At 41.8% G+C, this 24,270-nt stretch overlaps 1 protein-coding gene across 2 annotated transcripts in view; it reads right to left on the reverse strand.

The window, feature by feature from the left end:
• Positions 1-24,270, reverse strand: part of DDX46 (DEAD-box helicase 46) — a 75,131-nt gene that overhangs the window by 25,131 nt on the left and 25,730 nt on the right. For both annotated transcript variants that reach the window (XM_023195917.2, XM_023195915.2), the window contains exons 7-15: positions 21,262-21,375; positions 20,407-20,572; positions 19,451-19,571; positions 16,046-16,221; positions 15,003-15,124; positions 11,237-11,315; positions 9,266-9,348; positions 4,840-5,004; positions 3,722-3,884 (exon numbers count right to left, since the gene is read on the reverse strand). In XM_023195917.2, coding sequence (XP_023051685.1) covers positions 3,722-3,884; positions 4,840-5,004; positions 9,266-9,348; positions 11,237-11,315; positions 15,003-15,124; positions 16,046-16,221; positions 19,451-19,571; positions 20,407-20,572; positions 21,262-21,375 — 1,189 coding nt within the window. The remainder of the gene's footprint in view (positions 1-3,721; positions 3,885-4,839; positions 5,005-9,265; positions 9,349-11,236; positions 11,316-15,002; positions 15,125-16,045; positions 16,222-19,450; positions 19,572-20,406; positions 20,573-21,261; positions 21,376-24,270) is intronic.

Raw genomic sequence — 24,270 nt, forward strand, 5'->3', positions numbered from 1 at the left:
GGTTGCAGTGAGCTGAGATGGCATCATTGCATTATAGCCTGGGCAACAAGAGCAAAACTCTGTCTCAAAAAAAAAAAACACATGAGTGATTGCCAGCAGTTATGGATGGGGAAAGATATCTTTACAGGGACAGGATGAGGGGGTTTTTTAGGAAGTGATGGAACTGTTCTGCAACCTGATTATGGTGTATTCTGTGGGATGTGGCTAAAGCAACCAAAATACTGGAAGCAGCCCCCAACCCCAGTGCCCAACAGAAATGACTACACTGTGGCACAGTCATATAATAGAATGTTATTCAGCAATAAAAGGGGAAGAACTACTGATACACGCAACAACACAGATCAATCTCAAAAGGCATATGATAAAAGAAACCTTACATAAATAACAATGCATTATATATGATTCCATTTATCTATAATTCTAAGAGGTGAAAAAAACTAATCCATGTTGAAAAAATTTGTTTAAAGTATTTGACTCAGGCTGCGTGCAGGAGCTCATGGCTGTAACCCCAGCACTGTGGAAGGCCGAGGTAGGCGGATCACTTGAGGTCAGGAGTTCGAGACCATCCTGGCCAACATGGTGAAATCCCATCTCTACTAAAAACAAAAATTAGCCGGGCATGGTGGTGCATGCCTGTAGTCTCAGCTACCCAGGAGGCTGAGGCAGGAGAATCACTTGAACCCGGGAGGTGGAGGTTGCAGTGAGCCTAGATCGTGCCACTGCACTCCAGCCTAGGCAACAGAGCGAGATTCCATCTAAAAAAAATAAAAGTGGTTGACTTCAGAGGGGTAGGGACAGAGATAAACTGAGCGAAATTTCTTAGATGGTTTTTTGGTTTGTTTTTAAGAGATAGAGTCTCATTATGTTGCCCAGACTGGCCTCGAACTCCTAGACTCAAGCAATCCTTCTGCCTCAGTCTCCTGAGTAGCTGCGACTACAGGCATGCAACACTGTGCCCAGATTAGGGTTTTTTTTTTTTTCCTCGAGACAGAGTGTCGCTTTTGTTGCCCAGGCCAGAGTGCAACGGTGCAAACTTTGCTTACTGCAACCTCTACCTCCCGGGATTAAGCGATTCTTCTGCCTCAGCCTCCTGAGTGACTGGGATTACAGGGACCCACCACCACGCCTGGCTAATTTTTGTATTTTTAGTAGAGACGGGGTTTCACCATGTTGGCCAGGCTGGTCCCAAACTTCTGAGCTCAAGTGTTGCACTCGCCTCAATCTCCCAAAGCGCTGGGATTATAGGCGTGAGCCACTGCACCTGGCTGGCTTTTATTTATTTATTTTTTTAAATATTCACAAATTTTGCTGTAGTCCCAGCTACTTAGGAGGCTGAGGAGGGATGATCGCTTGAGCCCAGAAGTTCAAGACCAGACTGGGCAGCACAGTGAGACTGTCTCAGGAAAAAAAAAAGAAAGAAAGAAACAAGTTTTGACCTAGTGTTAACGATATGCATATTGACATGAAATGTCATAACCTGATCTCCAATTTATTTGAAATGTGTGAAAAACTAAGAAAAATTGATGTGAGGGTAGACAATGAATAGTAGCTAAAAAATTGATAAACAAATATAGTCATCACTCAGTATCCTCAGGGGACTGGTTCCAGGGCCCCTGGCAGATACCAAAATCCTAGGATGCTCAAGTCCCTTATATAAAATGGAATAGTATGCCCATATCATCTACATCCTCCTGAAAACTTTAAAAAACTCTAGATTACTTAAAACCACCTATTACAGTGTAAACGCTATGTATTAATAGTTTTTATACTGTACTGTTTAGGGAACAATGACAAGAAGAATAGATTTTGTGTATGTTCAGGACAGACACATTTTTTCCCAAATAATTTCAATCTGCAGTCTATGGACACGAAGGGCTGGCTGTATGTATATATATACAATGGAATATTATTCAGCCTTACAAAGAAAATCTGACAAATGCCACAACACAGATGAACCTTGAAAGCAATCTGCTAAGTGAAAAAGACCAGTCACAAAAAGACATAGAATGTATGATTCTACTTATAGGAGGTACGCAGAAGAGGCAAATGCATAGACAGAAAGCAGAATAGAGGTTATGAGCAACTGCTTAGGGATGGGGAAAGAAATTTGTTACTTAAAATAGTACTGTTTCTATTCAGTGTGATTAAAACATTCTGGAAATAGACAGTAGTGAAGGTTATAGCATTGTGAATGTACTTAATGTCACTGAATTATATACAAAAAATGGTACATTCTAAGGCCGGGTGTGGTGGTTCACACCTGTAATCCCAGCCCTTTGGGAGGCCAAGGCAGGCGGATCTTCTGAGGTCAGGAGTTCAAGAACAGCCTGGCCGACATGACGAAACCCTGTTTCTACTAAAACACACACAAAAAATTAGTCAGGCATGATGGCATGAGCCTATAGTCCCAGCAACTTGGGAGGCTGAGGCACAAGAACTGCTTCAACCCAGAAGGCAGGAGGCGGAGGCTGTAGTGAGCTGATATCGCACCACTGCACTCCAGTCTGGGTGACAGAGCAAAACCCTGTCTCAAACAAACAAACAACAACAAAAAGAAATGGTGGGTGGGGGCGGGGACATTCTATGCAGTGAATATTTACCACAAAAAAAGAGTCTTTTTTGGGCTGGGCGTGGTGGCTCACACCTGTAATCCCAGCACTTTGGGAGACCAAGGTGGGCGGATCACCTGAGGTTGGGAGTTAGAGACCAGCCTGACCAACGTGGAGAAACCTCGTCTCTTACTAAAAATACAAAATTAGCCAGGCGTGGTGGTACATGCCTGTAATCCCAGCTACTGGGGAGGCTGAGGCAGGAGAATCACTTGAACCTGGGAGGCAGAGGTTGCAGTGAGCCAGGATTGAGCCATCCACCCACCTCAGCCTCCCAAAGTGCTGGAATTACAGGTGTGAGCCACCGTGCCCAGCTGGTCTCTATCTCTTGACCTTGTGATCTGCCCGCCTCAGCCTCCCAAAGTTCTGGGATTACAGGTGTGAGCCACCTCACCCGGCCTTTTGTTTTTCTTTTTTTTTTTTTTTTTTTGTGGAGACAGAGTCTCACTCTGTTGCCCAGGCTGGAGTGCAGTGGCATGATCTCAGTTCACTGCAACCTCCGCCTCCCAGGTTCAAGCAGTTCTCCTGCCTGCTTGAACCTGGGATTATAGGCACGTGCCACCATGCCCAGCTAAATTCTGTATTTTCAGTAGAGACACAGTTTCGCCATGTTGGCCAGACTGGTCTCCAACTCCTGACCTCAGGTGATCCGCCCGCCTCAGCCTCCCTAAGTGCTAGGATTACAGGTGTGAGCCACCGTGCCCGGTCTGTGTTTTGTGTTCTAGTTCCACACGTATGTAACAACAGCAATATCATAAGAAATTAAAATGTTACTTTGAAATTTCAATAAAAGTTCTTTAAAGTGAATCATGAAAACCTACAGATAGCATGTGCAATGGAAAGGGTGTAACACAGAGAAAATTTAAATTCAATTCCTCCATAGTCAATAAATGGTGATGGAACTTGGTCAAACCAAAGTATGCCTGTATGATTTTCTTTCTCTTAGATGGGGCAATAATAATACTTACTCCCACAGAGCACTTTTGAGTAAACAACTGATATAAAATTTAGTTCTGAATTATAGAGAACAAAGTAAATATCATTGAGAACACAGCACAATGCTCAGCAAGTACTTAATAGATACTTTATGCGTGAATCAAGTGAATAATTACCTCCATGAAGAGACATGCAAGGATAAGATGCTCTCATTAAATCCTTAAGAAGACCATCAGCATGTTCCTGCTTATCCACAAATATAATGACAGATCCTGACTCTTGATAATGGCCTAGAAGCTCAAGTAACTTCAAGAATTTCTTTTCTTCTTCAATCACAATCTGAAAACACCACATTGCACCAAGTTAATGGAGTGAAAATGCAAATGGATCCCTTGGACAGAAATATTCATTTTATTTGTGGTGAAAGAATAAATGAAAATATCTTGCTATATCTTTACCAAGGGCTAGGAAGATGTTGATTTTAATTGCAAACAATAAAAAAAATTGTAAACTTTCAGGGTTTCACAGGCTTGCAAATGTGGGCAAATGATCATCTGTTCTCTCTGGCTCTTAATTTCATATCCTAGTAACCAAGAGATAAAATAGATATGTGACATTTCTTTTCCCTTTGTAGAGACAGGGGTCTCACTATATTGCCCAAGCTAGTCTCCAGCTCCTGGCCTCAAGTGATCCTCCTACCGTGGTCTCCTAAAATAGTGGGATTATAGGCATGAGTCACCATGCCCATCTGGTATGTGACATTTCTATGTATCAGCTCACCACTCACCACTTTTGATGAAAGAAACTAAAACGACATTTTATTTTATGTCTTTAAAGAAACAGGGCTCACTATGGCTAGGGTGCTATTCACAGATGTGATCCAGCTATGATCAGCACAAAGTTTTGACCTGTTCTGTTTTTCTGCCCTGGGTAGAATATCCCATTCTTTAGGCAATCTGGTGGTCCCCTGTTACCAGGAGGTCACCACACTGATGCTGAACTTAGTATGGACAAAGATAGGCATAGTGCACTACAGTCCAGAACTACAGGGACTAAAAAGCTGCAACTTCAGGCATGCACCACTGCACCCAGCAAAAAAAAAAAAGAGCATTTTAAATAGTTGCATGGAACAGCATAGTTAAGTGTATCTGGTAAAATACTGAACGCTACAGTAGTGATATACGACTTCATTGTAGAAATTATCTTGCCTACCTCACACACAGTGATCCCAAAAGGATCACACATACTACCTAAGTATCAAGGAAACTGGGAATTTCCTAAAGATGGTACCCACCACTTGTTGCTCCACATCCGAGCAAACCACACTCCTGCCTCCAACTTGTACTTCAATAGGTTTACTCAGGATCCTGCGAGCCAAAGCCTCCATAGCTCTGGGGAAAGTAGCTGAAAACATAACCGTCTGTCGATCAGGACGAACATTATCCACGATGCGCATGACCTGAGAAAAAGAAAACATTACAAATAAATATGGTAAATAGGGTCTTCAAAGCTTACGCAATGTTAAAACCAAGTAAAAGGAACTTTTGAGAACAACCATCTCAGTTTTGCCACTCCCACAGTCTTTCAATCTCAAGAAACAACAACTCCACACATGCTTAGGCCAAAAATCTAGGACACATCTTTGATTAATCACTGTCGCTCATCTTACAACCAATCCATCAACAAATGTAGTGGTCTATCTTCAAATTATATCTAGGATACAACCCACTACCACTGTTTCCCTTCATTTATTCAATACGTTTTTATTAAAGAACCATCTTGAACCAGGTACTGTTCTAAGTACTAGGAATATGCAATAAAAACAGACAAAAAGAGGAGGATTCTGGGAAGCTGGCAGAGTGGGAATCACCAGGAATCTGTATCCACACCTAGACAACAACTGTGCTGGTAGAATCTGTCTGATGTAACCACTTTGGAATTCTGGAATCTACAGAAGGTTTGCAACTTCCTGGGAAAAGCCTGGAAGATAAATTGTGGCTGTTTTCTGTCATTTTCAGCTCTTAGCACAGTAGCAGTTAACCATTCCCCACAAACAGCCCCACAGCAGGCAGGCATGCACATTTCTGAAGCAAACTGTACATAGCTTGCAAGAGCCAGGGTGGTCAAGAAGGACTCTGTCCTCCAAATATGGAGGATCTCTGCTCTCATTGCTACTTCTGATCACAGAGGTAAAGACAAAGAGACACTGGCTGTTATTGTTGCATTCACACCCTGCAAACCACTGCAAGCCTGGACCCCTCAAGCTGAAGTGACTACCAGGGGTTTTAAAATCTGATGCCCCTTCCCTCTGCCTTAATTTTTCTCCTTTTGAGAGCCAAAAATTAAATACTAGGAGATTAAAAAACAAATGAATATCCAAAGATATTTACAGAGTAACCACACATACAGAATGCCACAGGCTCCGGTGGCTCAAGCCTGTAATCCCAGCACTTTGGGAGGCCGAGACGGGCGGATCACGAGGTCAGGAGATCGAGACCATCCTGGCTAATACGGTGAAACCCTGTCTCTACTAAAAAAAAAAATACAAAAAACTAGCCGGGCGAGGTGGCAAGCGCCTGTAGTCCCAGCTCCTCGGGAGGCTGAGGCAGGAGAATGGCGTGAACCCGGGAGGCGGGGCTTGCACTGAGCTGAGATCCGGCCACTGCACTCCAGCCTGGGTGACAGAGCAAGACTCTGTCTCAAAAAAAAAAAGAATGCCACAGGCTCAGAAAACACATGAAATGACCTTAAGTGTACACCTCAGGGCAATCCTAGCCACAGACCACCTACGACAATCAAATACAAAAATAATAAACAATAACAGTAATAAGAAACAGTAAACCCTAGGGAAAGGGGAGAATCTGATTCCCAAGCTACCACATTACTAGATTCAAATGTCCAATTTTCAAGCTGGGTGTGGTGACTCAGGCCTGAAATCCCAGCACTTTGGGAGGTCAAGGCAGGAGGATCACTTGAGCTCAGGAGTTAGAGGCCAACCCGGCCAACATGGTGAAACCCTGTCTCTACTAAAAACACAAAAATTAATCAGGCGTGGTGGCATACGCCTATAATCCCAGCTACTCAGGAGGGTGAGGCAGGAGAACCGCTTGAACCTGGAAGGTGGAGGTTGCAGTGAGCCACTGCACTTCAGCCTGGGCTACAGAGTGAAACTCTGACTCAAAATAAATAAATAAATAAAAATAATTCCCAATTCTCACTATTTTCTTCAGTATATAATCATGCCTGGAAGCACACTACTGCTTGCCACCTCTTCTCTAGGCAGAAGTCAGTGTGCAGCTTTGATCTATGAAGCTCACAAAATAATCACAAACTAAATAGAAATTTTCCTCTTTTTTCTTGAGACACGGTCTCACTCTGTCACCCAGGCTGGAGTTCAGAGACATTACGCTGATTCACCACAGCCTCTATCTCCCAGGCTCAAGCAATCCTGCTACTTCAGCCTCCTGAGTGGCTGGGACTATAGGCGCATGCTCCCACATCCAGCTAATTTTTATGTATTTTTGTAGAGACGAGGTTTCGCCATGTTGCCCCTGCTTGTCTTGAACTCCTGAACTCAAGCAATCCACCTGCCTTGGCCTCCCAAAGTGCAGAGTTCATAAGCATACATCACCATGCCCAGCCTCCAGCAGGTTTTCAGTTATCAACAAACAATTATTCAGCATTTCTCTCTCATGTACTTATATACATGTATATAAGCACATACATGTACATAAGCACATACATGTAGATAAGGACACACACGGACACAAATACATGAGAGAATGCGGAATTAATCATTTATTTTGTTTATATGTACTTATATATCTGTATGTATTTATGGCAAGGAATGATTCACACTTTGCCTTTCAATGGAAAAAGTTGTTTTGAACTCGCTCTATAAGAACTTGGTTCACCAGAAGGTCCCTATCAATCACTCTTATCTACTTAAAGCATTATAATAAAATCTAAGATTTCACATGACTGGGCACGTGACTCTGTTTCATCTGATACTTCAATTCTCTTTACTCTCTTTACACAAACAGACCCCTTGCCTCTGCTTGAATACCTGGAAGAAACAGATATTCAGTATTATATCAGTGCCCGCTTCCTCACGAAGCAATGTTTCATCTCCAAATAATGTTTATCGAGTCCTTCCTCAAACTAAACTCAGATCAAGCTCCATATGACTTCCCCACTGGATCCCATTTGTACTCCTTGGGACCAAAAAAATAAATTCAATGCTGCTTTCATGTGACACTTGCTCAGAGTTAAAGGATGCTATCATATCTTCTACTTAAAGCTGATTATTATTATTATTTATATTATCACTTTTTGAGACGAAGTCTAGCTCTGTCGCCCAGGTTTAAGTGCAGTAACGCGATCTCGGCTCACTGCACCCTGTGCCTCCCAGGTTCATGTGAGTCTCTTGCCTCAGCCTCCCGACTAGCTGGGATTACAGGCGTCCATCACCATGTCCAGCTAATTTTTGTATTTTTAGTAGAGACAGGGTTTCACCATGTTGGCCAGGCTAATCTGATCTCCTGACTTCAAGTGTTCTGCCTGCCTCGGCCTCCCAAAGTGCTGGGATTAAAGGCATGAGCCACTATGCCCTGCCCAAAGCTGAATATCATTTTAACTATTTCTCATATGGCTCAAGCATTACCATAATCCTGCTTCTTCTGTGTTCTTCTATTTACATCTCATTTAGAATGCAGTCCTTAAATCTAAACACAATACATGCACTATCATAAAACAGGCAATAAATTTTTGGAGAGTACATGGATAAACTGAAAAGGCTAAATATGACATTTGCCTTATCCCTTTTCCATGCACATTTCCATTACTGTGGTCTCTTATAATCCTTTTTTATTTATTTTTTGGCAACTACAGCCTACTGACAATTCACAATGCTCTTCTTCAGAAAACTTTCTACCACCTTTAAAATGTGTTCCTATAAATCTGTATCACTGAAATTTTGCACCTGAGCAAACAGCATATATAAGAAATATAAAAACCTAGGCTAGACAAATTCTTTGGGCCATTATCTTAGTAAAAGTGAATGACTTTGATAAATGTAAATAATGTGCTATCTAGACTAGATAATGAGGTATTTAAAAGCATGATTTAAAAGAATTTATTTAAAAAGACAATGGGCTGGGCGTAGTGGCTCACGCCTGTAATCCCAACACTTTGGGAGGCGAGGTGGGTGGATCACCTGAGGTCAGGAGTTCAAGACCAGCCTGGCCAACGTGGTGAAACTCCATCTCTACTAAAAATACAAAAGTTAGCCAGGTGTGGTGGTTGGCACCTGTAGTCCTAGATACTTGGGAGGCTGAGGTGGGAGACTCGCTTGAACCCAGGAGGCAGAGGTTGCCGTGAGTGGTGATCGCTCTCCACTGCACTCTAGCCTGGGCGACAGAGCAAGACTCCATCTCAAAATAATAAAATAAGGCTTAAGGTCTATTATTAGCACTCCAATTCTAGTTTTACTGGTGTTGGTCTTACATGGCTAAGAAATGCCAGTATAAACACCTCCTGAAGAAGTTTTATGAGGAATCTGAAACATAAATATGTGCTTCAATACTCTATGTCCCCAGTCTTCTGTATTACCATGCAACAGAAGTGTGTGTGAATTTCAGAAACCACATGAACATTTCATTCTCATGGCAGCTACAAGGTTATATTTACAGTTCAAAACACTTAAGAAATGTAATGATTACCTGGGGTTCAAAACCCATGTCAAACATTCTGTCTGCTTCATCTAAAACAACGTATGTCACTCTTCGAAGATTTGTAACCCGACCTAAGATGAGAAGAAAAATAAAGACAAAAAGAAAACTAAAAATCAGTCCCAATTCATTTTATGGCTACCAAGAACTTTTAAAAACTGTAAAGGAAACTAAAATGCCTGACTTAACCAGAGGGGTAAGTTAGGTATCTTTAAAAAGTGAAAAGAAATTTTGATCTAAAATGTCTTAATCTAGTGACAAATACTTTCTGACAATGGGTATATGAGGCCCTTTATTTTGTCAAACTCGTCTCTTGCATACCATCATAGGGCCTGAAGAACCTGTAAAATTCAGAAAACAGCCCTCTCCAAAACACATCATAAAACTAAGACTGAGATGAAGCATCGAGCCACATCAGCCATTATCTGACAGCATCACCTAGAAAAAAACATATTAGAGATTACAGCGTATGTGTGGAAAGCAAGTTCTAGTGCTATTTTAGACACAGAAAATGCCTCTCTATATTATTTTACAACCTACTTCATATATTTAGAAGCTTCTTAAATGGGCACGTCAAACCCTTAATGAGAAGCTATTTGACAGCATTAGGAAACTAATGTATCACATAAAAACTTTAAATACCAAAACACATTACATAAACACATTTTCCATACAAAGATATAAATCCCAATTTTATTAAGTGAACCCACTGACTTAAATAAATGCCAACTGGCTTCCTAACCAGTGAAAACAAAATATATACACAGGAAACCTCTTCTAAAATATTAACACAAGCATTGCTATCAACTGTTGAATCAATCTCCTGGCAAAAACATGTATAAAAAGTTATTTAAAAATAGACCAAAATGACAGATAAGAGAAAAAGGTAAAATTAATCAAGATGAATTTCAGGAGACTTAATGCAGCATTGAGAAAAAAAAAAACAAGGGATTATTTAATCAGCATTCAAACCAAAACTTTCCATATGCTAGACAAGCACAAAGACTTCTCAAACAATTTCGATGTCACTTTGCCAACTTCATGTACAATTAGAATTAAGTTCATACAGAAATTCAAGCAGAATACTATTAAAAACATGCACTAACTCACAGTTCTTAACACTCTATTATGTACATACTGAATATTGCAACAGAAACCTCTGAGAACATTTTCTTCAAAAAATAAAAAGGGCCAAAATAAGTGCTATCTAATATTTAAGTATTCCACACTAGTATTTGTAGCCCCAATTAGTTTTGCAAGGTCGGGAACAGCATTAAATTACCTACCTTTGATGGTTTAAGTCTCGGAAGCCCAGTTCTATAAATCTTGAAGGGCCTTTCTCCACAGAAGTTAAATAATGTCAACAGTTTAGTAAGAGTTTTGATAGGGAATAATTTAACAAAGCATAACATTTGAGCTACAAACATGCAATATTTACAAAAGATAAAATTTCTTGAAGCTGCAATATCTTAATTTATGTAGTATTGTAAGAAAATACTAGCTCGTGGAGAAAAAGTCTAAATTTTGTAATAAAGAAAAGGCTACTACCCTATTCTTTTACTAAGCAAAGCCAGGCCAAAAATGGATTAAGAATCCAAGTTATGATCAAACGGAGTTACTTCTGAAAAAAATTTTTAAATTGCAAAAATATCATTAATGCTTGTAATAATCAACTTATTCCAATACAAGTTTTTTTTTTTTTTTTTTAGACGGAGTCTCGCTCTGCCACCCAGGCTGTAGTACAGGGGGGCGATCTTGGCACACTGTAAGCTCCGCCTCCCGGGTTCAAGCTATTCTCCTGCCTCAGCCTCCCAAGTAGCTGGGACTACAGGCTACAAATTTTAAGATACTGCAACTTTAAGAAGAAATATAGAAACCCTTTGTTGGTTTCTTGCATCTGTTTTAACAAAAAAATGTAAAGAATTCAAAACGAAAGACACCAAAAAAATACCCCTGACTTACCACTGTTAGCTGCTAACATGTCAATCATTCGACCAGGTGTGCAAACAATAATTTCAGCACCTCTTTTCAGCTCAGCAATCTAATAAAGAAGATGAAACTTAATAGTCTATCACTAATGCTTACTTAAACACTAAAAAATATTACATTTAGTTCTTGCCTAGTCTGGTAAGAAGACTTCAAAGCCTTCTGCTTAATTATTTTGAATCTCAGGGCACTACTAAAGAAACAGCAACAGCCAGACGCAGTGGCTCACGCCTGTAATCCTAGCACTTTGGGAGGCTGAGGTGGGCGGATCACGAGATTAGGAGATCGAGACCATCCTGGCTAACACGGTGAAACCCCGTCTCTACTAAAAATACAAAATTTTAGCCGAGCGTGGTGGCAGGTGCCTGTAGTCCCAGCTACTCGGGAGGTTGAGGCAGAAGAATGGGGTGAACCCGAGAGGCGGAGCTTGCAGTGAGGTGAGATCGTACCACTGCACTCCAGCCTGGGTGAAAGTGTGAGACTCAGTCTCAAAAAAGAAAAAAACAGCAACAACGTGACCACATAGTGCCATAAATTTGAAACAAATAAAAACTAAAGAATTTTGCAAATTTCATTTGCCACTATCCCTCAAAACCAAGAAACAAACTTAAGAAAGCAGCTTAAAAAAAAAAAAGTGATCTTCTTTGAGCCCAGGAGTTCAAGGTTGCAGTGAGCTATGATCACATCCTTGCACTTCAGCCTGAGCAAGAGCGAGACCCTGTCTCAGAAAAAGAAACTTCTAAGTGACCACATAGACTAGTGTTTTTCAAATTGAGGACTGCCACATTAGTGAATCATTAAATCCTTTAACAGTCATAATCAGCTTTGTTTTTTTTTTTTTTTTTTTTGAGACAGGGTCTCATTCTGTTGCCCAGGCTCTGTTGTCCAGTGCAGCAGTGTCATCATAGCTCACTGCAGCCTAGATCCTGGGCTTAAGAGATGATCACTTTTCTTTAAAAACTGCTTTCTTAAGTTCGTTTCTTGATTTTGAGGGATAGTGGCAAATCAAATTTGCAAAATTCTCTAGTTAGCCACTGGCTAGGACTATAGGCACTCGTTAATTTATTTACTGTTTTAAGAGATGGGGTCTCACTATATTGCCCAGGCTGGTCTCAAACTCCTGGACTCAAGTGATTCTCCTATTTCAGCCTCCCAAAGTGCTGTGATGATTACAAGTATGAGCCATAGCGGTCAATCACAACCAGCAGTTTTTAAATGCAATGGAATGCAAAATACCAGAAGTCCCTTAACATATAAAATTTTTGTTTGGCATTTATATAAATACAATGTGCAAGCACGTACCATGTTGTTTTGTAAGTGTATTTCTACAAACTATAGTCATGAAAAATTATAAACTTAGAAAATGAAGTTCAGGTAATTAAAATAGCACTGGAGTTAACAAAAGCGAATATTTTTGAAGTGTGTTCTTGTAACAAGAGTCCTAAGAAACAGTTTTGTCGGCCAGGCGTGGTGGCTCAAGCCTGTAATCCCAGCACTTTGGGAGGCCGAGACGGGCGAATCACGAGGTCAGGAGATCGAGACCATCCTGGCTAACACGGTGAAACTCCGTCTCTACTAAAAAATACAAAATGTTGGCCGGGCGCGGTGGCTCAAGCCTGTAATCCCAGCACTTTGGGAGGCCGAGACAGGTGGATCACGAGGTCAGGAGATCGAGACCATCCTGGCTAACACCGTGAAACCCCGTCTCTACTAAAAAATACAAAAAACTAGCCAGGCGAGGTGGCGGGCGCCTGTAGTCCCAGCCACTTGGGAGGCTGAGGCAGGAGAACGGCGTAAACCAGGGAGGCAGAGCTTGCAGTGAGCTGAGATCCGGCCACTGCACTCCAGCCTGGGCGATAGAGCGAGACTCCGTCTCAAAAAAAAAAAAAAAAAAGAAAGAAACAGTTTTGTAGTTAAGTTCAGAAAACGACACTTAATTTATCCCATTTATCTAGCAACACGATACACATTAGCTTATTAAGAACTAAGAAGTCTTACAGGAAAGAAACCGGTTTTAACTTTTTATACTCCAACGTTTCCAAAACTTATCCAATCACAGAACCTACTTTTTTGCCTTCTTCTACTCAAGCAAAATATCTGAAAACTATTTCATTCTTTAGAAGACAGCTGAAGGGCTGGTCATAGTGGCTCACAAAGGAAGCCGAGGCAAGCAGATTGCTTGAGCCCAGGAATTCAAGACCAGCCTGGGCAACACGGCAAAACCTCATCTCTACAAAAAAATACAAAAATTAGTCAGGTGTGGTGGCATGCGTCTCTGGTCCCAGCCACTCAGGAGGCTGAGGAGGAAGGACTGCTTGAGAGCAGGAGGTCACGGACGCAGTGAGCCAAGGTCACACCACTGCACTCCAGCCTGGACAACAGAGCAAGATGCTGTCTCAAATAAAACAGAACCAAAAAAAAAGAAGAAGAAGAAAACACCTCTGATATTAATGCATCCCAGTAATCATCATCACTTTTCCCCCCCAAGATGGAGTCTTGCTGTCTCCCAGGCTGGAGCACAGTGGCGTGATCTCAGCTTACCGCAACCTCCGCCTCCCAGGTTCAAGTGATTCTCCTGCCTCAACCTCCCAAGTAGCTGATATTACAGGCACGCACCACCACGCCAGGCTAATGTCTGTGTTTTTAGTAGAGACCGGGGGTCTTGCCAGGTTGGCTAGGCTGGTCTTGAGCTTCTGATCTCATGATCCACCCGCCTTGGCTTCCCAAAGTGCTGGGATTACAGGCGAGAGCCACTGTGCCTGGCCACCGTCACTTTTTAAAGACGTCAGCATAGATTATAGAAAATAAACGCTCAGAGATCAGAGACCTAGGTTCCAGGACAAACTCTAGAACGTATTAACCTAATTGGTCAACTTAATAACTTTTTCTGAATATTTCCTCATATGTAAAATAAAAAAAAAATCTGCCTTCTCAGGCAGGGGAAGAGGGAGGAGGGATAATCTATGTAAAAATGACTCAAAAATTCTAATATAGCATTAACATATTCTTTTTTGTCACAACTATATTGGGTCATAATTAACAAAAATTATATATATTTAAGGTGTACAACATGTTTGATATACATATACACTCTGAAATGATGACCACAATCAAGCTAACATATCCCCTTACACAGTTACCAATATTTTCTTTTGTGGTAGGAACATTTAAGATCGGTTGGGCGCGGTGGCTCACGCCTATAATCCCAGCACTTTGGGAGGCCGAGGCAGGAGGATCACTTGAAGTCAGGAGTTCAAGACCAATCTGGCCAATATGGTGAAACCCCATCTCTACTAAAAATACAAAAATTAGCCAGGCAAGGTGGCGGGCACCTGTAGTCCCAGCAACTTGGGAGGCTGAGGTAGGAAAATCGCTTGAACCGGGGAGGCAGAGGTTGCAGTGAGACAAGATCGCGCCACTGCACTCCAGCCTGGGTAACAGGGCGAGACTCCACCCCAAAACGAAAAAAAAAAAAGAACATGGTGTGAGATCTACTGGCTTAGCAAATTCTTCAGCATACAATATAATATTAACTAGTCACCATGCTGTACATTACTTCTCCGAAGGTATTCATCCTGCATGAAATAACTAATTCTTACTATTATTTTTATACTTCATTTTTAAAATGATTTTAGAAGCAATCACTATTCAAAAAACTAAAAGTAAAAGTCACTCTTTTACTTTATTGAATCTTCCAACTTGAGAAAAGAATGGAAAACATGAATGTTTCTTATGTAACTACCTGCTCACTGATTCCTGTTCCTCCATAAACACAGACCACTCTAAGTCCCAAAGTCTTGGAAAACTTCTTACACTCTTTAGTAATCTGTAAAGCCAGTTCTCGAGTTGGAGTCATGATGACAGCTGGAAAGATAAATACATCAGTAGCCTAACCACCAAAATTCTTAAGGCTATGCTTTAAAGTATTCAATTTCACCTCTACAATAAAGTTCAGATTGCTTCACCTATTTTTTTTTGTTATGCATCTCTGAAAACTATTTCAAAAGTTGTATAACAGCAGAGGTTGTGCGGAAGGATAAGTACAAGCAGAGTTTAAAAACATGCTAAAAGAAGATAAATGACAGTTAAATGCCTCATCCAACCCTCAGGAAAATAAATACTTGGTTCAATGGAACGCAAATAGTTTTCTAATGCAAATCACAGAACAAAGAAAATCAAGTGACTCACTGTGCCACAGAAGCCATACTGCTGCTTCCAGAAACAACTTTGGTCTGAGGGGCACAGACGGAGGAGAGATATACTATGCCCCGTGTTCCTAAGAGAAAAGCTGAACAACTTTCCAAAACCCTATTCAACTTTGCAAGAGTTATCTCTGCCAAGATGATCAAGAAACCAGAATCTAAACAACTAATCTTGAATGAAATGCTGGCATTATAGCCTGTTAAGGCCAAAAACTACCTAGGAAAATATGTTTCCCTAGTATCTTCCATGTTGCCTTTGTATATCCACTGATACTGGGCTAACAAACCTCAATATAAATAAACAGATAGATGCACGAGGAGTCTACCTGCCAAGTCAGAGTTTAAAAACTGAGCTGTGCCAGGAGGGGCTGTTTTTGTACTTCTGAGATGTCACTCCAGAGCTCTGAAGATTCTCACTCCACCTGCTGGTAAGGGGAAATCAGCCCCAAAGTGCCAAATTGATAAAGAAAATGTACATAAAGACATCTTCACTGTCATAATTAAGAACATTATAAACTATAAGGTCTTTCTCTTTGACAACAAAGCTGTTATTTGAAAAACAGTTCAATGAAAATAACTGTACCTATTGGCCCCTCTCCTTCTTCTAATGACCTCTGATCCATGATGTGTCTAAACATGGGCAACAGAAAAGCAATGGTCTTTCCACTTCCTGTTTTGGCGATGCCAATCAAATCTCGTCCAGACATTATAGCAGGAATAGCTTGGGTTTGGATGGGCGTGGGCTTTTCATAGCCATGCCTTAAAAAGAAAACCAAAGGAAGGTAAGAATTGAGATTGCTGGGCCCCAAAGAGGTCCCATGTGTTCCCATAAAAATAAACTTCCAAAAGGCTGTATATATTCATACAATAAAATACGATTTGGCAATAAAAAGGAATGAAGTACTAACACATTCTACAATATGGACTAACCTTGATAACATTATGTAAAGTGAAAAAGGTCAGTCACTAAAGACTATATATTGTTTGATCCCATTTACATGAAATGTTAGGAATAGCCAAATCTATTCTAGAGACAAAAAGTAGATTAATGGTTGCCCAGGGGTGGGGAGAGGGGAGAAGACTGACTACTAATGGACAAAAGTTTCTTTTTGGGATAATGAAAAATTTAAAAATTAGGCAGGGGGCAGTGGTTCGTGACTTAAATCCCAGCATTCTGGGAGGCTGACATGGGAGAATCATTTGGGGAGAGCAGTTCAAGACCAGCCTGGTCAACATAGTTGACACCCCACCTCTTAAAAAAAAAAAAGGGGGGGTCCACGCTTGGTGGTTCATGCTATAATCCCAGCACTTTCAGAGGCCGCAGCGGGTGGATCATCTGAGGTAGAGAGTTCGAGACCACCCTCACCAAAATGGAGAAGCCCTGTATCTACTAAAAACACAAAATGAGCCAGGCGTGGTGGCACATGCCTGTAATCCCACCTACTTGGGAGGCTGAGGCAAAAGAATCGCTTGAACCCGAGAGGCGGAGGTTGCGGTGAGCAAGATAGAGCCAATGCATTCCAGCCTGGGCAACAAGAGTGAAATTCTGTCTCAAAAAAAAAAAAGGTTGGGCACGGTGGCTCATACCTGTAATCCCAGCACTTTGGGAGGCCGAGGCGGACGGATCACGAGGTCAGGAGTTTGAGACCAGCCTGACATGGTGAAACCCTGTCTCTACTAAAAATACAAAAATTAGCCAGGCATGGTGTGGTAAACACCTGTAGTCCCAGCTACCTGGGAGGCTGAGGCAGGAGAATCATTTGAACCCGGGAGGCAGAGGTTGCGGTGAGCCGAGATCACGCCACTGCACTCCAGCCTGGGCAACAGAGTGAGACTCTGTCTCAAAAAAAAAAATAAAATCAAAACACAAAAAAAAAAATTCAAAAAAATTTTTCAAAAATTAGACTATTGTAATGGTTGCACAACTATAAAAATACACTAAAAAACATTAAGTTGGCTGGGCGCGGTGGCTCATGCCTGTAATCCCAGAACTTTGGGAGGCTGAGGCGGGTGGATCATGAGGTCAAGACATCAAGACCATCCTAGCCAACACAGTGAAACCCCGTCTCTACAAAAAATACAAAAATTAGCCAGGCGCAGTGGTGCATTCCTGTAATCTCAGCTACTTGGGGGACCGAGGCAGGAGAATCCCTTGAAGCTCGAACCTGGGAGGTGGAGGTTGCAGTGAGCCGGGAATGCACCAATGCACTCCAGCCTGGTGACAGAGCGAGACTCTGTCTAAAAAAAAAAAAAAAAAAAAAAAAACACATAACTTGCTTTTTTTTTTTTTTTTTTAAAAAGACAGAGTCTCTCTCTGTCACCAGGCTGGAATGCAGTGCCACAATCCCAGCTCACTGCAACCTCCGACTCCCGGGTTCAAGCGATTCTCCTGCCTCAGCCTCCCAAGTAGCTAGGACTACAGGCTAGCTGGGACTATAGGCATGCGCCACCACATACAGCTAATTTTTGTATTTTTAGTAGAGACAGGTTTCACCATGTCGGCCAGGATGGTCTCGATCTCTTAACCTCGTGATCTGCCTGTCTTGGCCTCCCAAAGTATTGGGATTACAGGTGTGAGCCACAGCGCCCAGCCAAGTTGCATAATTTAACCAGCACTCTGGGAGGCCAAGGTGGGGGGATCACTTGAAGTCAGGAGTTTGAGACCAACTTCACCAACACAGCGAAACCCTGTCTCTATTAAAAATACAAAAATACTGGCTGGGCGCGGTGGCTCAAGCCTGTAATCCCAGCACTTTGGGAGGCCGAGACAGGCGGATCACGAGGTCAGGAGATCGAGACCATCCTGGCTAACACGGTGAAATCCCGTCTCTACTAAAAACTACAAAAAACTAGCCAGGCGACGTGGGGGCGCCTGTAGTCCCAGCTACTCGGGAGGCTCAGGCAGGAGAATGGCATGAACCCGGGAGGCGGAGCTTGCAGTGAGCTGAGATCCGGCCACAGCACTCCAGCCTGGGTGACAGAGCGAGACTCCGTCTCAAAAAAAAAAAAAAAAAAAAAATACAAAAATACAAAAATTGGCTGGGTGTGGTGGCGGGTACCTGTAATCCCAGCTACTTAAGAGGCTACGGCACAAGAATCATTTGAACCCGGGATGCAGAGGTTGCAGTGAGTCAAGATCGTGCCAATGCATGCCTGAGGGAAGAGGCGGGAGGCTCTGTCTCAAAAAAGAAAAAAATAAATAAAAAATTTAAAAAGCCAGGCATGGTAGCTCATGCCTGTAATCCCAGCACTTTGGGAGGCTGAGGCAGGCAGATTACCTGAGGTCAGGATTTCAAGGCCTGCCTGGCCAACATGGTGAAACCTGGTCTCTACTAAAAATATTTTAAAAATTAACCAGCCGTGGTGGCGCACACCTATAGTTCCAGCCACTCAGGAGGCTGAGGCAGGATAATTGCTTGAGCCCGGGTGGCTGAGGTCACAGTGAGCGCAGTGAGATCACACCACTGTACTCTACCCTGGGCAACAGAGCAAGATTCTGTCTCAAAAAAAAAAAAAAAAAAAAAAGCAGTTGTATAATTTAAAGGGTAAATTTTGATATGTAAATTATCTCAATAAAACAATTTTTTTTTTTTTTTTTCCTCTGTCGCCCAGGCTGGAGTGCAGTGGCTGGATCTCAGCTCACTGCAAGCTCCGCCTCCCGGGTTTACACCATTCTCCTGCCTCAGCCTCCCGAGTAGCTGGGACTACAGGCACCCGCCACCTCGCCCGGCTAGTTTTTGTGTATTTTTTAGTAGAGACGGGGTTTCACCGGGTTAGCCAGGATGGTCTCGATCTCCTGACCTCGTGATTCGCCCGTCTCGGCCTCCCAAAGTGCTGGGATTACAGGCTTGAGCCACCGCGCCCGGCCAACAATTTTTTTAAACGTAAGTTTTTTTAGAGTAAAAATGTAACTCAGGGAGACACTGGTGTGAAAGGACTATTTTGAGCAGCAAGACACAGAAAACATAAACAACCACCAACCACTTACTTTTTGAGGGAATTTAAGATCTTCATGGAAATTCCACACTGGACCCAGGATTTAATTGGTTTGGGACAACCTTTTCCTTTAACTGTAATGCCCTCCATTTCCAATCGAAACACATTTACCTCTACAAAACAAAACCCAGATTAAAAGTTCTTAAATATTGTTCTATTGGTGTCTTCTACTTTTCAATTAGGCATAAGATTAAGAATCTCTAACTCTTATGCCAGGCCCAGGGGCTCACACCTGTAATCCCAGCAACTAGCACTTTGGGAGGCAGACGCAGGCAGATCCCTTGAACCCAGGAGTTGAAGACCAACCTGGGCAACATGGTGAAACCCTGCCTCGACAAAAAGTACAAAAATTAGCTGGGTGTGGTGGCACATGCCTGTAGCCCCAGCTACTCAGGAGGCTGACATAGGAAGATCACCTGAGCCTGTCGGGGGGATGCGGGGTGTGGTAGGAAATCAAGGCTGCAGTGAGCCATGACTGCACCACTGCACTCCAGCCTCCAGCCTGGGCAATGGAGGGAGACCCTGTCTCAAAACAAAACAAAACAAAACAATTTTTTAAATGTTTGTATTTTTTTTAGTAGAGACAGGGTTTCACCATATTGGCCGGGATGGTCTCGAACTACTGACCTCATGATCTGCCTGCATCCCAAAGTGCTGGGATTATAGGCGTGAGCCACTGCGTCCGGTCTACTTTTCTGTATTTTAGTAGATGGGGTTTCACTCTATTGCCCAGGCTGGTCTCGAACTTCTAAGCTCAAACAATGCGCCCACCTCAGCCTCCCAAAGTGCTGGGATTACAGGCGTGAGCCAAAGCACCTGGCCAATTAATTTTTGATCATTTTAAAAATATTTCCAAAACACCCTCCTTCATCAGACACTATCCACATTTCTCTTGAGTAATGTGAAATGTATCCTCTTCTGTTAGTAAATGAAAAGATGGAATTTTACCTTCTTGAGACATTTTTGCTAGCTCTGGAACTTCGACATAGAAGTTTTTCCTAAATGGCTCATATTCAATTTTTCCATGATCAACTGGTTCTAGAAGCTTTCGCTGTTTTGTTTGATACCCTGTAAGGGCTGTCTGAAGATCAACTTCTTCCTCCTCTGAAGAATACTATAGTTTAAAAGAAAAAAATTAAAGAGGTAAGCTCATTACTATTTTCCTCTTATGGGAAGCAATACTCCTAGCTTTTCAAAACTTCCTCTCCTAGAAACTACTCTATTTTTTTTACTTTCTGCAATAGTAAAAAGTTTGCACCCACAAGATTTTTATAGTGCTCCAGCACACTTAAACTTCTTAATTTTAAAATCACCTCAAATGATGTATGTCACCTTGAATTAGAAATACATCGAGAAGCTCCTGAAGAATTTTTCAACTTAGTTTTCTTTTTCTTTGCCCTTTAGAAAGTTAAAATGCCAATATAAAGCTAAAACAGTAATGATCAGAGACGGCTCTAATAAGGTTTTGCTATTGTTTTTACTATATAAATCTTTACAATACTTGTTAATGGAAAGAAAGTTAATTCATTCTGTTACTTCATTTTTTTCTCTCCATATTGTATGCCTGAAGTGAGCTGATGAGGGGCAGAAAGATCATACAGTTAGGAATGAAAGACATCAGAATGTTCCACTAAATAGATATTTAACTAGATACTATTATACTACTAAGAATAGCAAGAATGTCTCCCAATTCTGGGAATTTCTCCTAGTTCACATAAATGAAAAGCACATCTCCATGAATGCTTTCTAATAAATGCTTCCAGGATAGTATCATAAACAAAGTCAAAATTAATGAAAAATCACCTCCATGGCATCCTGGTCATTCTCCATCAGCTCACCTTTCTTCTTATCAGAATCCACAACTGCTTTTTTGGTTGTCACAACAGTGACAACTTTTGTGACCGTTGGCCCAGACTTCTAAAATAAAGAATATAGAATATTTTGCAAAGCTGAAACACAAGTTATATGACAGCTGAAGCCCACAATAACTGACAAAATTTCGTCTTTAGTTTCTTTTTTTAGTGACATGGTCTCCATCACCCAGGCTTGAGTGGTGTGATCGTAGCTCACTGTAACCTCAAATTTCTGGGCTCAAGGAGTCATCCCATCTGTCCTCCTGAGTTGCTAGGACTGTAAGCACATATCACCAAACCCAGTTAATTTTTTTTGCTTTTTGGTAGAAAGAGTCATGCTATGTTGCCCAGGCTGGTCTTGAACTGCTTGGCTCCCGTGATCTACCAGCCTCAGCCTACCAAAGTTCTGGGATTGCAGTTGTGAGCCAGGGCATTGAGCCAACTGAGTTATTAAATGAAAACAGAAACAACAGACTGTTTTTCTCATTAATTTATATAAATTTTTAAGCATAATATAATTATATTTTATAATACATCCACTTATCATTTACTGTATTATAGATAATTCTATATAATATCATTATATATACTTTATTTATTGAGATAAAGTTTTGCTCTTGTCACCCAGGCTGGAGTGCAATGGCATGATTTCAGCTCACTGTAACCTCTGCCTCCCGGATTCAAGCAATTCTCCTGCCTCAGCCTCCCCAGTAGCTGGGATTACAGGCACCCGCCACTATGCTCGGCTAAGTTTTGTATTTTTAGTAGAAACAGGGTTTCACCATGTTGGCAGGCTGGTCTCGAACTCCTTATCTCAGGTAATCCACCCACCTAAGTCCCTGCAAAAGTGCTGGGATTACAGGCATGAGCCAGCGTGCCCAGCCAATTATATATATATAAAATATATATATATAAATATATAAAGTATATATATAAATATATAAATTATATATATAAATATATAAAATATATACATATATAAATATATAAAATATATATATAAATATATATATATATATATATTTTTTTTTTTTTTCCAGACTGAGTCTCATTCTGTCTCCCAGGTTGGAGTACAGTGGTGTGATCTAGGCTAGTTGCTCCCAGTTCAACCTATTCCCCTTCCTCAGCCTCCCAAGTAGCTGGGATTAGAGGCATCCGCCATCACACCCAGCTAATTCTTGTATTTTTAGCAGAGATGGTGTTTTGCCATGTTGGCCAGGTTGCTCTCTAACTCTTGACCTCAGGTGATCGTCCGTCTCGGCCTCCCAAAATGTTGGGATTACAGGCATGAGCCACCACATCCGGTATGATTATATATTTTCAAACTACTACTAGGCTGGGCACAGAGGCTCATGTCTGAAATTCCAGCACTTTGGGAGGCCAAGACAGGAGGGTCACTTGAGTCCAGGAGCTCGAGACCAACCTGTTAACACAGCGAGATTCCACCTCTATAAACAATTAGCCAGGTGTAGTGGTACATGCCTGTAGTCCTAACTACTAAGAAGGTTGAAACAGAATGATCGCTTTAGCCCAGGAGTATGAAGTATGATCATGCCACCGCACTCCAACCTGGGTAACACAGCGAGACCCTGTTGCTAAAAAACATTTTTTTAATTAAAAAATAAAATAAGGCCAGGTGCGGAGGCTCACACTTGTAATCTCAGCACTTTGGGAGGCCAAGGCGGACAGATCACTTGAGGTCAGGAATTCAAGGCCAGCATGGCCAACATGGTGAAACCGTCTCTACTAAAAATACAAAAATTAGCCAGGCATGGCGGTGGGCACTTGTAATTCCGGCTACTCGGGAGGCTGAGGTAGGAGAATCACTTGAACCTGGGAGGCACAGGGTGCAGTGAGCAGAGATAGTACCACTGCACTCCAGCCTAGGCAACAGAACAAGACTCCATCTTGAAAAATAAAATAAAATAAAATAAAATAATAAATAAATAAATAAATAAATAAAATAATAAAATAAAATAGGGTGGGTGCAGTAGCTAATGCCTGCAATCCCAGCACACTGGAAGGCCAAGGGAGGTGGATCACTTGAGGTCAGGAATTCAAGACCAGCCTGGCCAACATGGTGAAACCTCATCTCCACTAAAAATACAAAAATTAGCTGGGCAAGGTGGCAAGGGCCTATAATCCCAGCTACTCAGGAAGCTGAGGCAGAAGAATCACTTGAATCCAGGAGGTGGAGGTTGCAGTGAGCTGAGACTGTGCCACTGCACTCCAGCCTAGGCAACAAAAGCGACACTTCATCTCAAAAAAATAAATTAAATTAATATAAAAAAATAAAATGAGGCTGGGCATGGTGGTTCACACCTGTAATCCCAGCACTTTGGGAGGCCGAGGTGGGAGGATCACCTGAGGTCGAGAGTTCGAGACCAGCCTGACCAACATGGTGAAACCCGGTCTCCACTAAAAATACTAAAATTAGCCGGGCATAGTGGCAGGCATCTATAATCCCAGCTACTTGGGAGGTTGAGGCAGGAGAATCGCTTGAACTCGGGAGGCGGAGGTTGCAGTGAGCCAAGATTGCGCCACTGCACTCCAGCTTGGGCAACAGAGCGAGACTCTGTCTCAGAAAAATAAATAAACAAACAAACAAATAAATAAATTTAAAAAATGAAACAAAATACTACTAAATGGTATTTTCCAATCACTAGGCAAGCCAGGGGCTTGTATTGGGAGCCTGAATAAACCAATAAATAAAACAGGTAAAAGTCACTGCCCTTAGAGTGCTTACATTTTAAAAGGGAGAAGGGACACACTGTAAACACAAAAAAAATATAATTTGTCAAAATGTAATAAATGCTATGAAAAAGAGGAAAAACAGAATAAAGTGAGGGTCATCAAGGGGTATCAAAGATGCAGCTGGGCATGGTGGCTCATGCCTGTAATCCCAGTATAATGGGAGGCCAAGGCAGGTGGATCACTTGAGGCCAGGAATTCGAGACCA

Source organism: Piliocolobus tephrosceles, chromosome 4 (genome assembly GCF_002776525.5).
Source record: "Piliocolobus tephrosceles isolate RC106 chromosome 4, ASM277652v3, whole genome shotgun sequence".
NCBI classification, from domain to species: Eukaryota; Metazoa; Chordata; class Mammalia; order Primates; family Cercopithecidae; genus Piliocolobus; species Piliocolobus tephrosceles.